The sequence below is a fragment of the Paralichthys olivaceus genome, chromosome 10 (assembly GCF_024713975.1).
Source record: "Paralichthys olivaceus isolate ysfri-2021 chromosome 10, ASM2471397v2, whole genome shotgun sequence".
NCBI classification, from domain to species: Eukaryota; Metazoa; Chordata; class Actinopteri; order Pleuronectiformes; family Paralichthyidae; genus Paralichthys; species Paralichthys olivaceus.
Genome location: NC_091102.1, coordinates 9,038,772 through 9,052,202, shown reverse-complemented (window position 1 = coordinate 9,052,202; position 13,431 = coordinate 9,038,772). Strand labels below are relative to the sequence as shown.

General features: G+C 43.9%; 1 protein-coding gene across 2 annotated transcripts in view; it reads left to right on the top strand.

The window, feature by feature from the left end:
* The window catches only part of igsf3 (immunoglobulin superfamily, member 3), a 74,237-nt gene continuing 60,806 nt past the window's right edge, over positions 1–13,431 (top strand). Inside the window, exons 1-2 of one of the 2 annotated variants that reach the window (XM_069532983.1) lie at positions 1–675; positions 742–1,012. In XM_069532983.1, the coding sequence (XP_069389084.1) occupies positions 970–1,012 (43 nt within the window). In that variant the 5' untranslated portion in view covers positions 1–675; positions 742–969. The remainder of the gene's footprint in view (positions 676–741; positions 1,013–13,431) is intronic. The other variant, XM_069532985.1, reaches the window with a different exon arrangement.

The following is a 13,431-nucleotide window of genomic DNA, read 5'->3' as shown; positions in this document are numbered from 1 at the left end:
GCTGATAAGTTTTCAAACTACCGGACACACGGAGGTGGTTCTCCAGACAGGAAACAGGGAAGTGGAGAGGTTGGAAGGGATCTGTAATTTCAAAGCATTCGTCTGACAGATTATAATTACGCAGCAAGTGTTGGAAGCTCTTTTTTTTTTTTTTAGGGGGCCTCTTCTCTTGGAGTCGTGTGCGTAATGTTAGTCCTTTAAACCAGGACATATTGGCTCAAGAGGACTGAGTGAGAAGTCGGTGTTGTTGGAGTTAAAAAGTGTTCATTGATTAATCAGATTTATTGTGTGCGCGCACAAAGGCTTGTCTGTTCATCTGGAGCGCCCGCCCACTGGGCTTTCTGCGGAGCGATAGCAGGAGACTGATGATCGTCTCCGGGATTCGCCGTGGAGAGAGCTGGAGTCTGCCTGGACTGACGATCTGCTCTCCCATCACCAGAGAAGGAAGCGAGGGCTCGTCTCCAGTCTGACCACCGGGACTTTCAGATTCAGTGCACGAGGCTGCGTTAAATCCCAACATCTCTTGATTACGCGCAGGTCACTCTTTGACTTTTTCTTTTTTTCTTTTGTACCGAATCGCCTCCGCAGTCTCGGTGGATGCGTAAACGCGGAGTGGGTTGGGTCGCCCGGGTGCCTGGCGTACGCACACGTCGTCAGCGGTGAAAAGCAAGATAGGTGAGGGAGAAAGAGAGGGAGAGAGAGAGAGGGGGAAGCTCCTGCTCAGCTTTTTTTTTGCTTCAGCAGGAGGACACGGAGAGGTGAGTCGGACACTCGCTGGCAAACCGCCGGTCTCTCCGGCTCTGGGGCTCAGGACAGGCTTTCCTTCGCCTGGGATTCGCAGACCTTCCTCCTCTTCCTGATCCAGGACGACCAGCGGTTACACCACATTATCAAACCCCGACCAGACACCGCCTCCTCAGTCTAAAGGGAATAGCTGTTGGAAGTGAATCTGCGGGGCAACATCACACAATGGCAACCGGTGCGCTCCTGCTGCTCGCCTGTGCGCTGCTGGGTAAGTGACCTGGAGGAAAGAGAAGCTGCTGTCAGCCTGGGATGTTCATGATCTGTTCGATTAACGAGGGGGAACCTGCATGTACTGACACACACACACACACACACACACACACACACACACACACACACACACACACACACACACACACACACGTGTTTGAGACGGTTTCAGAGTGGAAGAGGAACTACTAGTCATCATGAGTCAGGTGGAAGTAGGCTACATCGATAATCGCTGCAATAATAACAGATGCCTATGAACAGCTGTGTGTGTGTGTGTGTGTGTGTGTGTGTGTGTGTGTGTGTGTGTGTTGAACTAGGTTAATGTCTTGTTTGGACTTTAGTCACAGATTAACCCTGCACAGTCTAACCTAACGCACTGTGAAGTGCTGCTTGTGGAAACCTGATATTGTCTGTAATTAACGCACACACATGTTTAAATACACACCAAGATCACACACACACACACACACACACACACACACACACACACACACACACACACACATCATAGACACACCTGTATCACACATCAGCAAACACCCCCGGGGTATGAAGTCATCCATTTGGTGTGAATACACCCAGTGCTTGCTTTGTTGTGCAGTTGGTACAGTTAGTCATCCCTCCAGGTTAAGAACACTCTACGTATTCAAACGATGACACTCAGTGACACATACAAACCTTCATATGGGCGTGATTGCTGACACACACACACACACACACACACACACACACACACACACACACACACACACATACATACATACATACAAAAGGTGCATCCTGTCTGTGAACTGTCCCAAACAAACACCAGATGGCCCTTTCTGTTCCTGGATTGGGATGCCTGTGGGTGCTGCTGGGGGACAGTGGAGGGAGGCGCGGGTGGGAGTGGAAGTCGGCCCACTGGAGGCCCCCACTTGGCCAAGAGGATTACTGGCCTGCGCCTTGCTTCACGTTCCCTTTTCAGAAGTCACTTTCACTGAGATGGGGGGGATCTGCAAATTAGTTTTTCCATGAAAAACGTGAGAGGCATTGTTCGCTGTACAGTAGGGAAGACTACAATACGCTCAATACAGATCGTATCTACAGTGTGGGCTGAATAACGGAGGTTTTTTATATTACATAATAATCATGAATCATATGGTGAATTGAAAAGCAGTTTGAGGCAGTGAGGAACAGCTCAGGTGTTGGGAAAGAGCAGGTTTTTGTTCAACGTGTGGGTCAGTGTAGAGCTGCATGAATCACAAGTGGACTCACAGTATTTTTAATGCTATTATAATGCGTTTCCAGCATTGTTGTTGACACGATGCTCATAATTCTGCAATATGAGATATGCTGCATCCTCTTGAACTTAAAAACCTGAATCTAAAACCATCACATCATCCTCGAAAAAAGACAGAAGAGTCTCAGAGTATAGAGCCGTGCTCCAGCAGTACAGTATTGGGGCCTCATTTAAACTCTTCTAGGGGCGTCTGCAAATCTGTTTAAGGAGATATACGTGTGTGTCTGTCTTTGTGTCTGATTCTTGACACATCTTATGTGTCAGCCGTCACACGTTTGTATTCTCATGTTGAAATAATAAAGACTTGGATCAAAGCTGTGTTATATGGCGACTGCACACGTCATTGTTAAACCCAGGGGTGCCACTTAGGCAAATCTTATATTGGGGCTGATTTATGGCGCTGAGTTCGCAACCAGGTGTGAGAGTGCATGCTTATGTGTGGCACCAGCGTATATGATATAAGGCATATAAAGGAGTTGCCTGGAGGAATGAATGTTTATTAGGTTTACAAACAGGATGCCGTCCTGCACCCCCACAGAGAGTGAGAAAGCATCGTTGTGCAAGTTTCTGGGTTTTGCTGCCATTTGTGTGAGAGTGCGCTTGAAATGGGGGGAGCCAACGCAAAGTACCCAAGACATCCCGGTTTATATAACTAAATTGAAAGTGTAATATGTGTGAGGCTGGCTGGTTTAACTGTGAAATGCCTGAGTGGTTTCCATTTACTGGGTCTGACATGAGAGTAGCCTGCAGTTGCCCAGGTTGTGATGAGCTGCCACTGGTCCTGTTTATCAGCTGGTCTCAGAGCTGCTCTCACATTCTGCACGAGGCAAATCTTAAAGCTTATGTCTGTCAAGATGCACATCCTGCCACTTGCGGTTACTCATGCATCTGTCATAACATGATGTTTTAATATATCTCGATTAGCGCTGCCCACTCGATGAGACAGGTGCTGTTTTCACCCTGTTGATATAGTTACCGAATATATTATGGGTGAATTTGCACAAATCTACATGAGAGGGTTGGTGGTTGGGAAGAGGAAGGATTGGAGAAAATTTGGGTGTGGCGTTGGGCGAGGCCTTTTGTTCAAAAGATGCAAAGCATACAAAAACACAGCTGCATCTCTGTGTCCCTATAGTCAGTCAGAGGCTACCAGTGATTTAGCATGTTTTGCTAAATTGCTACAAACCATTAACTCTCTAAATAATCTGCCCTGAATTTATGCTTTATTTTTACTTGAATCCTCTGGTTTCATTTTCATCTCGAGGGAATGAAAATATATTTGCAGATTTGAATCATGCCCCACATCTGCATTTTTTTTAAATTATATATTACTTTAAATCAAGGCACAACAGCAGGTCTTCAGTAAAACTAGATCTGGAAAATATGCTTGATGGAATAAACACAATTCAAGACTGCATAAAGAAGTGCATGAAAACCAGTGACCATCTTACTTCCTCCGTCCTCCACCTCCATATTTTCAACAGATGCTCTCTCGTCTCTTTCTTTTATTGAGATCTTTGATTGAAGGGAAGGTAAAAGAATAACTTATCCCGGTTCAGTTCATTACAGTACACTATTGATTAAAAGAAGTTTTAAGCAGTTGATGCAACACTGTCAAACTTTGTGCTTATCAGCAGACAGATTATAAAGCAAGCTCTGCATAATTGCCCCCAATCAAACAGCATTAAGGTACTTAAGAGCTCATTTCCATTTTAGGCATAACTGCTGTGCCAGGTTTTTTTCCCCCAAAACATTTGCACAAAGTAGGAATGGCAGCACTTACAGCCTCTCTGATTTGATTGTTCGTGTGGTGCTGTGACAATTGCCACAAATGCTCGAAAATAGTTTGGATTTAAATCATCTTGTTTTCCATTTTGAATAAACTAATTAAATTGCGTACTGTGAATTATTTGAAACAACTTCGGATATAATTAATGGTGAAATAAATTAATAATCAGGTGTATGGAACGGACTCGTCTGGATAACTGCGCGTAGCTTTGACATCTAGAATTTCGAAACTAGGATGAAAGTTGAAAGGAGCCATAAGATGCTTTTTCAGTTTTTCTTTTCTCCAGTGTGTTATAGTTTTTTTTTTTTTGTGGATATCTGAAAAGTTAAAAGAGAGCAGCTCTTCCCAACAGAACATGCTTCCCCTAAAGCTCCTGAAACACTTCGTCAGGTTTCCGGCCGATACTTCTGGGGTATTCTGACATCATCACACAACCCCACATTCAAATTATCTAAATTAAGGTCAATTGGAGAATAAGGCGATGTCAAAAGAAGTTAGACACACGCGTCATAGTTATTTCTGTTGTCTTTTCTGCCTTTAAAGGTCGTAGGAATGTTAAGGTCAACTCAGAGGCATTTGTCAGAATTCAGGGATTGCAGTGCCACTCCCGGATGCACACACCCAGTCTCTCCTCTGTCCCAAATAAGAATGACAGCTGGAAGCCCCCACACCTCAGAATGACAGGGATTTTTACTTGTGTGTGTGGTCAAGCCCAATGCGTCTTCTGGCTACACATCTTGACTCAGCTGTTACCACAGTAGGAATGGTTTCCATGTGTTTGTCAGCCTCGGCTGACACAGGAGAGAGTGCTGTCTAGACAGAGAAGCAAAATGCAATAACTCACTGTCCCCCTGTTTGTTTAGCTGTTCCGTGTACATGATGCTCAAAAAGTTTGGCGTCTTCGCAATGTGATCGTCCCAGGTTTTGTTTCTCATTATTTGTGTCTGTTATTGTCACCAGAAACAGGGGACCCGCTTCTCTCTGTTAGGGGGGAAATATGGACTCGTGCAGCTGTCTGACTGTGCTGCTGTTTGCTCCCCTTGTTATTTTCTGTGCCTGCTCTATTCTGAAGTTGTACGCAGGCTTGTTTGCATGATAAGCATTAGACCCACGTCTTTGTGTATACCAATGACAAGACGCCTTTTTGTGCATTTGTTTTTTATACCATAACAATCGTTGACTCAACTGACAAAATGACAATAGGAAAGCAGAAGGAAGACTGTCAGTTGGGTTATTATGTGCATGATTAACTGTGTGGTAAGTTTCCAGTAAATATCCATTATAGTCGGGATGCTTAATGACAAAGCAGCCAGTCGTAGGTCAGTGTTCTACTGGACTGAGACATCTTATTAGTCATGGATCAATAGAACTGTGAGAGGAGTGGGTCACTGTGCTCACACGGGTGTGTCATGTGCTTGAGCACAAGTCAAACGCTGGTTATCCGTGTGTCCTACCAATAGACCAAGTAAAAGCCCTCAAATACAGACTTCACAGTCTGCTACAGAAAGTCACACCCAACTACCACTGTCCTCCCTCTCAGGCCCTGTTCAGACCTGGACATCTGTCCGGAGAGATCACATCACAAGTGGCCAGCACAAAGTGTTCACACCTTTATGTTAGATGCTGTCTCTTCTCATCGATGTTGTAACTATTATTTTTTATATCTGTTCCTCGCTGCATCTATTGCACTCCTGTCCTTCTGGGAGAATGATCCCTCACGTGTGGCTCTCTCTGAGTTTTCTACATTTTCTTGATGGGTTTTATTTTTTGGGCAGGTTTTTTCCTCACTCAAGTTGCTGCAGAGGATGTCACACCTTGTCCTATGAGACAAACTGTTATTTGTGAATGTGGGATGTACAAATAACATTTGATCGACTGATTCACACCTAGTATTAAAATGTGTCTCCTGTAACCATTTGTGATGGGATCTAATTTCCCTGCTGTAGATGCAAATAATCACGTCATTTGTGCTCAGGAAGACCAAATAATGTTGTTTTTACCCAGACTGAGTTTACAGGAGTGTCTGAAGACGATGTTTGTGTGTGTGGAGGGACTGAATGAATGAATGTGCAGCTATGAAGAAAGGTTTTACCAATTTAAGAAGAGGAATCTGTCAACATTTGTTGATCAGTATTGATATTGATAGTGGACGCCACAAACAAATCAACATATGGACATTGAGACATGCAAAAATAAGTTTAAATTGTCGTGGGTCAGAGACGTTTAGCTGAGTAGGTGGTCCCTCATATGTGGCCCCTCATATGTGGCCCAGGAAGGATTTGTGTTCACACATAGAAAAGAATATGAACACATGCAAGTCAGACCAACTCTGAATGTCGTCGACCTCTGAGTCGCATCTCAGTGTGCGTTTGGGTGCCTTCACTCCTGTACCACTTGTGATCGGATCACTCAGGATGGATGTTAACACAACTTCATGCGGGGTCTCTGTCCTCTCACAGATAAAACAGCTTGAAAGGAATAAAAGTGCTTTTCCCCCAACGCTGCCCTGATGAGATCAAGGAAAAGTCTGGAAACAATTTGAGATTGAACCGACTGAACTTCATTGGTACCAGAGCAGTAAATCAAAAGTTAGTTGTGGGATAATCTCAGCTGCTCTTCTCCTGCAGTGCCTGAGTGTTTTTGTTTTAGTAACAATCCTCCCCCGTGACCCAGATCTGAGCTGTAGCCTCTCTGCACTTCACATGTGGAGATGAGTGACTGTGTGAAGTGTAACAAAGTTCTTGAGGGAGACTTCCTGCCTGCCACAGTGAATCAGTGAGGTGGCTGTAGCCAGAGACAGAGCAGAGGCAGCGTCTGCTCTTTGTTTGATTTTTGGCACCGCAGCAGCACCTCTGGTTTAACCGTCGGAACTGTCCTACGTCACGACGGCAGCTCCTGCACACTTCCTAACACCCGACACCCTGATCTCATGTTTTGTGATAACAATGCGACAACGGCCCTTTAGCTATTCAGTTAGTAAACCGTTGAAAGTGTTTTTAAGGTGCGATTTGCATGGATCTCTGCCTCATCTCACTCTCACACTTAAAAGGTACTCCAGCTGCCTCCTCCTCTTGTGAATAGCCCCTGACCTCCCTCCCCCCACTCTTTTCCAAACAAGACCAGGCCCAACCTCCTTTTCAAAGAACACTAATTAAAAACTGCCCTCAAGTGAGTCCAAACAGATATTTTCTCCTTCCGTACAGTGTCAGAGGAAGAATCTGCGTTTAACGACCACATTTACCTTGGACTTTTTATGAGCAGCACCTTCCTTGACCAATTAAAAGTCCAACCCAGCCCCCTTCCCTCTGGGGAGTTTGTCTTTTCCCCGCACCTCCTGCGGTTGTGTGATGGGAATGATGATGACCGACGAGAGGACTGCAGTTTACTCCCCCCCCCGCTGTCCTTCACTGCAGCCACACTCCCCCTTGCTCCCTGCTCGGTCCTCCACCCGAACGAAACCCACGCTGGTGGGATACACACCAGGTGCCGTAACTATGACGACAAGCTCCCCACCAGCACACTGCTGATGATCCATATTCTTTGATGGTGTTTGTGTGAATAAATGTCTACATGTGTGCACCCCCCCATCCTCCTTTGCCATTATGTTTACTTAATGTGATTGTTTCCCACTTTACACCTAAAACCAGAGAGACGGCATGTGTGCATGCTGTGTGTGTCTTTGCTGCTTATGCGTAAATGCATGAATATACAAGTGCATGCATTTTACTGCCTGAAAGACTGACAATTGAAGTGAAAATGTCTATTTGAAGTACACTAATTAATAGTTAATTAGTTTTCTTTCCAATCTGCAGCTTAATGTGCAAACGTGGGAAGTGATAGCAAGCTGCCAGTCATACACAAACCAACCACTGTACATAAAGTAGATACAGCTGTCAGGCTTAATTGTGCACAAGCACAAGATGGATAATGACTGAAGATAGTGGAATGTTTTTATTGCCTCCGTTTCCTTTTTTTTTTTTTAAATGGCAATTACTACAAAAATTCAGCAAAGCCTGCTTTAAGAGTTGTTCATCCCAGGATGAGGACTGAGCTTTTAAAAAAAAAATTCTGTCTTGTCTGGATGAAAGTTTTGTTTGTGTGTGATTCGTGACCACAGCTCTTTGTCATCCAGAGAGAGAGTGAGTGGGGGATGTGTCTGTTAGTTGGGGGAGGCCTGGAGGGGGTCAGATAGCTTAGGATTGGGGGTTGGGGGAGATGAGGTTAGTGGGGTAGCAGGTGTCCATATATAGAGTTAATGGATCTGGCGAAGGGCGTGGATGGAGGCGCTTAATGTACTTGAGGTGTGTGTGTGTGTGTGTGTGTGTGTGTGTGTGTGTGTGTGTGTGTGTGTGTGTGTGTGTGTGTGTGTGTGTGTGTGTGTGTGTGTGTGTGTGTGTGTGTGTGTGTGTGTGTGTGTGTGTGTGTGAACTTTGTCTTTGTTCCCTATTTTTCTAACCTTTCTGTCTCTCCCACTCTTATAATAAAGAGAAATAAACAGTCAATGCGATAACGTCCATATTTTTGATTAAAATATTATTGTCAAGTTTTAGCCACAAACCTAAGCACTTCAGTTTGGCACAGACAGTTCTGTTTGTATCCATGTCACACACACCAACTGTAGCCATCTGTCACTCTGTAATTGTTTACCAATATAGATTTGGCAAAAATCAATTTACTCTTGGCAGCAGCCATTTCGCATATATATATATATATATATCCCTCAAAGGTATATTATATATATTCTGTAAATAATTATTTTGATATCTTGCTATTGTCCAGATGATAAGTGTTGTTTTGAAATTTGGTTCCTTTTTTATTCCAGTGATCTTGAAGCTGAGTTTAAAAGCATGTTGACAGCAGCATTCATGAGGAAAATGATGGAGAGTGTAATTACTTCCTATATTCAGCTCATGGATTTCTTTCTCTTAATTGATTGCTCACATTGTATCTACTGGGTTTAGTTCTAGTTTTCCTGGTAAGAACAACGGATACTATTATTGAACAAGTTATATATGTGTGTACTTGTACTTATATATTAGTTAGGAACATTATGAGCATAAGACATTACAGTGTGAGGACATTTTGGGGAAAATGAGGAGATTTTTGTAGTCCTCGCTTTTTCAAAGGGTTGTATAAGAATTACGTTACTTTTAATGTTAGAATTGGGGTAAAGGTGATTTATAATCTGCTGGGTTCCACTGTGTACCATGTGACGTAAATGTCATAGCCCACCTATGTCTGCAGTTGTCCCAAAATGTTGTGATTGCGCTGACTATATACATCAACTGCGCATGCTCCAGGTACATATATACAATGTTGTTCCATACTTTCCATTCCAACTGGTGGAGGGCCCTTGGTTTGATTGCAAAGAAGAGAAAAAGATGCTGAAGAACATAGATAGTGGTTTTGATGAAGAGAGATCTGCTGGTACCCTCATTTGTACAAGCCATCTTTGAAGGAGTATAAGGACAAATCGCAGCTATGCTTGGTCACGATGCACATCACCACCACCTACTGGAATGGAATGGAATATGAGATCTAGTAGATATGCGTGGAACACCAGACTGATGCAGAACCTTGTTTGATGAATGTGGAAAGTATGGTCAACCCTTGAGGGTTAGGGTTTTACTTGTGGTGGCAATGGGCTTGTGAACGAATTATATCTACAACAATGTGTGTGCAACAAGCTCACTTTGTTGACCAGAGCTGAAGGCTGGTTTATTATCCAAGCTCAAAACAAATCACGATAAACCTCAAGTTGAGGGGACGGAGCGGTAAAGCAACATGTAGCAGATGAAAACCAGTAGCTTTGCCAGATGAGGAGGAGGACGAGGAAACAATTTCTCTGACATCGGTAATGAGAATTTTGATCAAAAAATGTTTGAGGACAATGTTATTTAAAAGGATGAGGAGAAATCCCTGTTGTGCTGATTATCCGTTTGAAATGATCACCCAAGATCAAACAATGAAAATTCAAAAGCTGTTTCACGTAGCGGTCCAGCAGGAAGACGCCAGGCAGCTGAGGGTGTAGGAGGGAGCGTGAAGAGGCAGCTGTTCAGCGGAGAAGGATAGATTAATATCTGCTTTATGCTGTTGACACTATCGACAAATACCAGAGGCACCGGAAATGGAAAGGAGAAAACATGAATCAGAACAAGCAGACCAATCACATTTGTGCTCAGCATGCACAGCCCCTACACTTACACAGTAACATTTATAGCTTGGAGGCCACGGACACCTCCTGCGTACTGTATCACACTGGCACAGATGAATGAATTAGCCTTGGAAACCCCCCACTGTGTCCATCCTGGTCTCACCAGCTGTTATGCGCAACAGCACAGGTGGGGTCATGACTGTTGTAGCCCAGGGGGCCCATAAATTAGAACCAGTTAGCACGGGAGGAGCAGGGGACAACATGACCCAGGTGTGGCACGGAACGCGAGTCCGTAGAATAGAGACCTGGATTTGAATCACAGAATTGGAGGCTTGACTCAGACATGACTGCTGAGAGACTTGAAGCAGAAAGAGTCATGTCCTGCGTTTTTAAAGCCGTTGTAAAAATCCTTTTCTTATCATCTGAATCTGGTTATAAGGCTGCAGCCGCGTAGCTTAGCATAATCACAAAACTGGAAACAGATGGAACCTGTTATGTTCGACAGTAACACATCTTTTTCTTTCCTTCTGAAAACAGTAACTTCTTGAAGCCCTGCTGTGACCCCAAAACAAAACCCTCTGTAAAAACTTGTTGGTTTTTCATTTAAATTTTAGTACGGATTACACAAAAAAGACATCATGTTTTAATTAGTGAGCGTCTGAGGTGCTCGTAGGTGGATCTTGTTGCCAACGGGCATAGCCAAGCTAGTTGTTCTCCCGTTTCCAGTATGCTAAGGGCTATAAAGTAACCAGCTGCTGGCTCTAGCCCTATGTTTACCTTGCAACAAAGTGAATAAGCTATATCCCTTTCCTGAAATGTCAAAACTATTTCAGCTCTGTCCCAGTTCTGGCAAAAGGAAGAAGCTAAAAAGAAGAACAACACAATATATTTGCATGTGAACTCTTTGTTCTCCAGTTCGAGATGGAGTGAGCCTCAGAGGGAGGATGATTGTGCGGTATAGTCATGCACTATACATGTGTGTGTCTGTTTGTTTATGTGTGGTTTACTTTCTCTGCCCTCTGGCAGAGTTTCCTGCTCTCTAACACACTGAGAAGTGCAGTTGAGAGGGAAAAAAAAGCTGATAAACCTGCTCAAAAAGGCGATTGACTACTTTCAAATTGCCGGTGGAGGAGTTTGCCTTTCTCATGTCATGTTCAATGCGCAAATGAGATCTCACCTCACTGACTTGCCAGTGTTGCATCTTGCATATGTTGGGGGAAAAAAATGATGTTGCACATTGTAAGATAATAAAAAAACAAAACAACAATAAGTCTATAAACATTCATGGCTATTTGCTCGCCAATGCCTGGAAGTTCAATGGACGTTATAACGTTGCGCCGGAAAAGGTGCAGCATCAGTCTCTAGACTGAAGAAGAAGAAGAAGTCGTGGTCGATTAAAAACCTGAATGGCCTTGTATCCATTCCCATTGCAGACCACAGCCAGATGTTGGTGGGTTTTTTGACCAGTGGAAAAAGGGCTTAAGTGAAATTGTCCCTCTGTGTAACATCTTGTAATCTTTGCATCTGCACCATTAGCATTGCCTGCCTCTTTACTCCAGCCGCACCATAACATGCTTGGTCTTCCCACTCTATGAATGCTCCTGTACTCTCTTGTTCTCCCTCTGATTAAAGCTGCGTGGGTGTAATGGGCAGTTGCTCTAAGTGTGTGTCAGCTGTTCAAGCGGACTGCTGGCCTGTCTAACTGGCCCTCTAATGGAAGTGAGAACACTTGGTCTTTCTTTTATGCTGTATGAAACACACACACTCTGTCGCACCTGTTTCCCCGTTGACTTGCTTCCAGCAGTGACAAGGGTTTTTTTTTCCTGTGAACACTGGAAATTTGTATTATTCTCTTCAGCACAGAGAGTTGCACTGATTTGTATGTTGGCAAGTATTTCAAGGTGACACGATGATTTGGTGCAGTGTACAAAGACAGAAGCCAAATATTCTCAGTGTGTGTGAGAAATATTACAGTTTGTCACTCCACGATATTATATTGTGTTGTTTTACTGAACTCTGGACATTCTTCTGAGTTTTTCTTGCCAGCCCCCTGGTAAAATATCAGTAGAACATCAGAGTGTGAGCCCATGTGAGGATAAAGCAGTCCAGAGCAGGTGGGCATGTTGATGACTATCCTAGCCCACGTTGGACTGAAAAAACAAAAAGAATATGAATATCTCAGGGTGAAAATGAGCCATACATGTAGAAGTTGAGATTCTAGAGCTTTTGGTGATAAGCCTCTGTCGATGTGCTGTAAACAAAAACATGTTATATCCGCTGCAGAATTTATACGTCATGTCCTGCCTCCATGTTTTATCTGGACACCGCCCCTCGCCTGAATGATTTCCTGTTGTTGTGAGCGCCTCTGACCTGGACAATCTCCTTCTGCTCTCTTCATATGTGAAACTTTTTCTGAAAACAGCTCATGCACAATGATTTGGTCGGCCAAAATATAATGAAATGCATGGAGGTTTATTTCATTTCAGGAGTTCAAATGGTACCATGACCACATCCTGTTAAATGTTAGTGTCTCCTCTTTCTATCGCTTTCATCTTTCTCTCTCCTCTTTTCCCTCATCTTGGAATCTCTCTGTCTCCCCCGCACTCTGGCTCTCTCTCTGGTAATGATGTTAACGGGGTCAAATGCTTTTCGGGGCCTAAAGGGAGAAAGGAGCCGAGTGATTTCTGGAGAAAAGTTAAACTGGCTTTGAGAAGTGTGCAGAGGAAAACACTCTTGTGTTCTTCCTTTCTCTTTAGCGTTTAATTCTCTCTTTAATACACTGCGTTTATATGCTGCACACAAGTGAGTGGCACATATATTCACTTAGCTCTGTGCATTTTTTTGCGGTGTTCGGCGCCCTGGAGGCAGCTGTCGTTTTTTTGCTTCTTCCTCTTCTCACTCTTTTTCCTCTCCGCTCGCCATGCATGCAATCCTTTCCTCGCCTCAGCGCTACCTCGCTGTCTGAGAATCTTCACAAGATTTCAGATCTGTAGGATGAGTCTGAAGTTCCCTTGGGGAGATGGGACATTGACTGGGTCCAAGCTGGCTCATAATTAATTCATCCCACTGGCTGTAGCTGCTGCAGTTCCACTGCTCTTTAACTTTTCCCTGAAAGTTTGTGCAGAGAAGTTTTGAGTTGAGGGGTTACTGTCTATTCATGCCTTTAGATGTGGTCTCAGAAAAAGTAGAAAATGG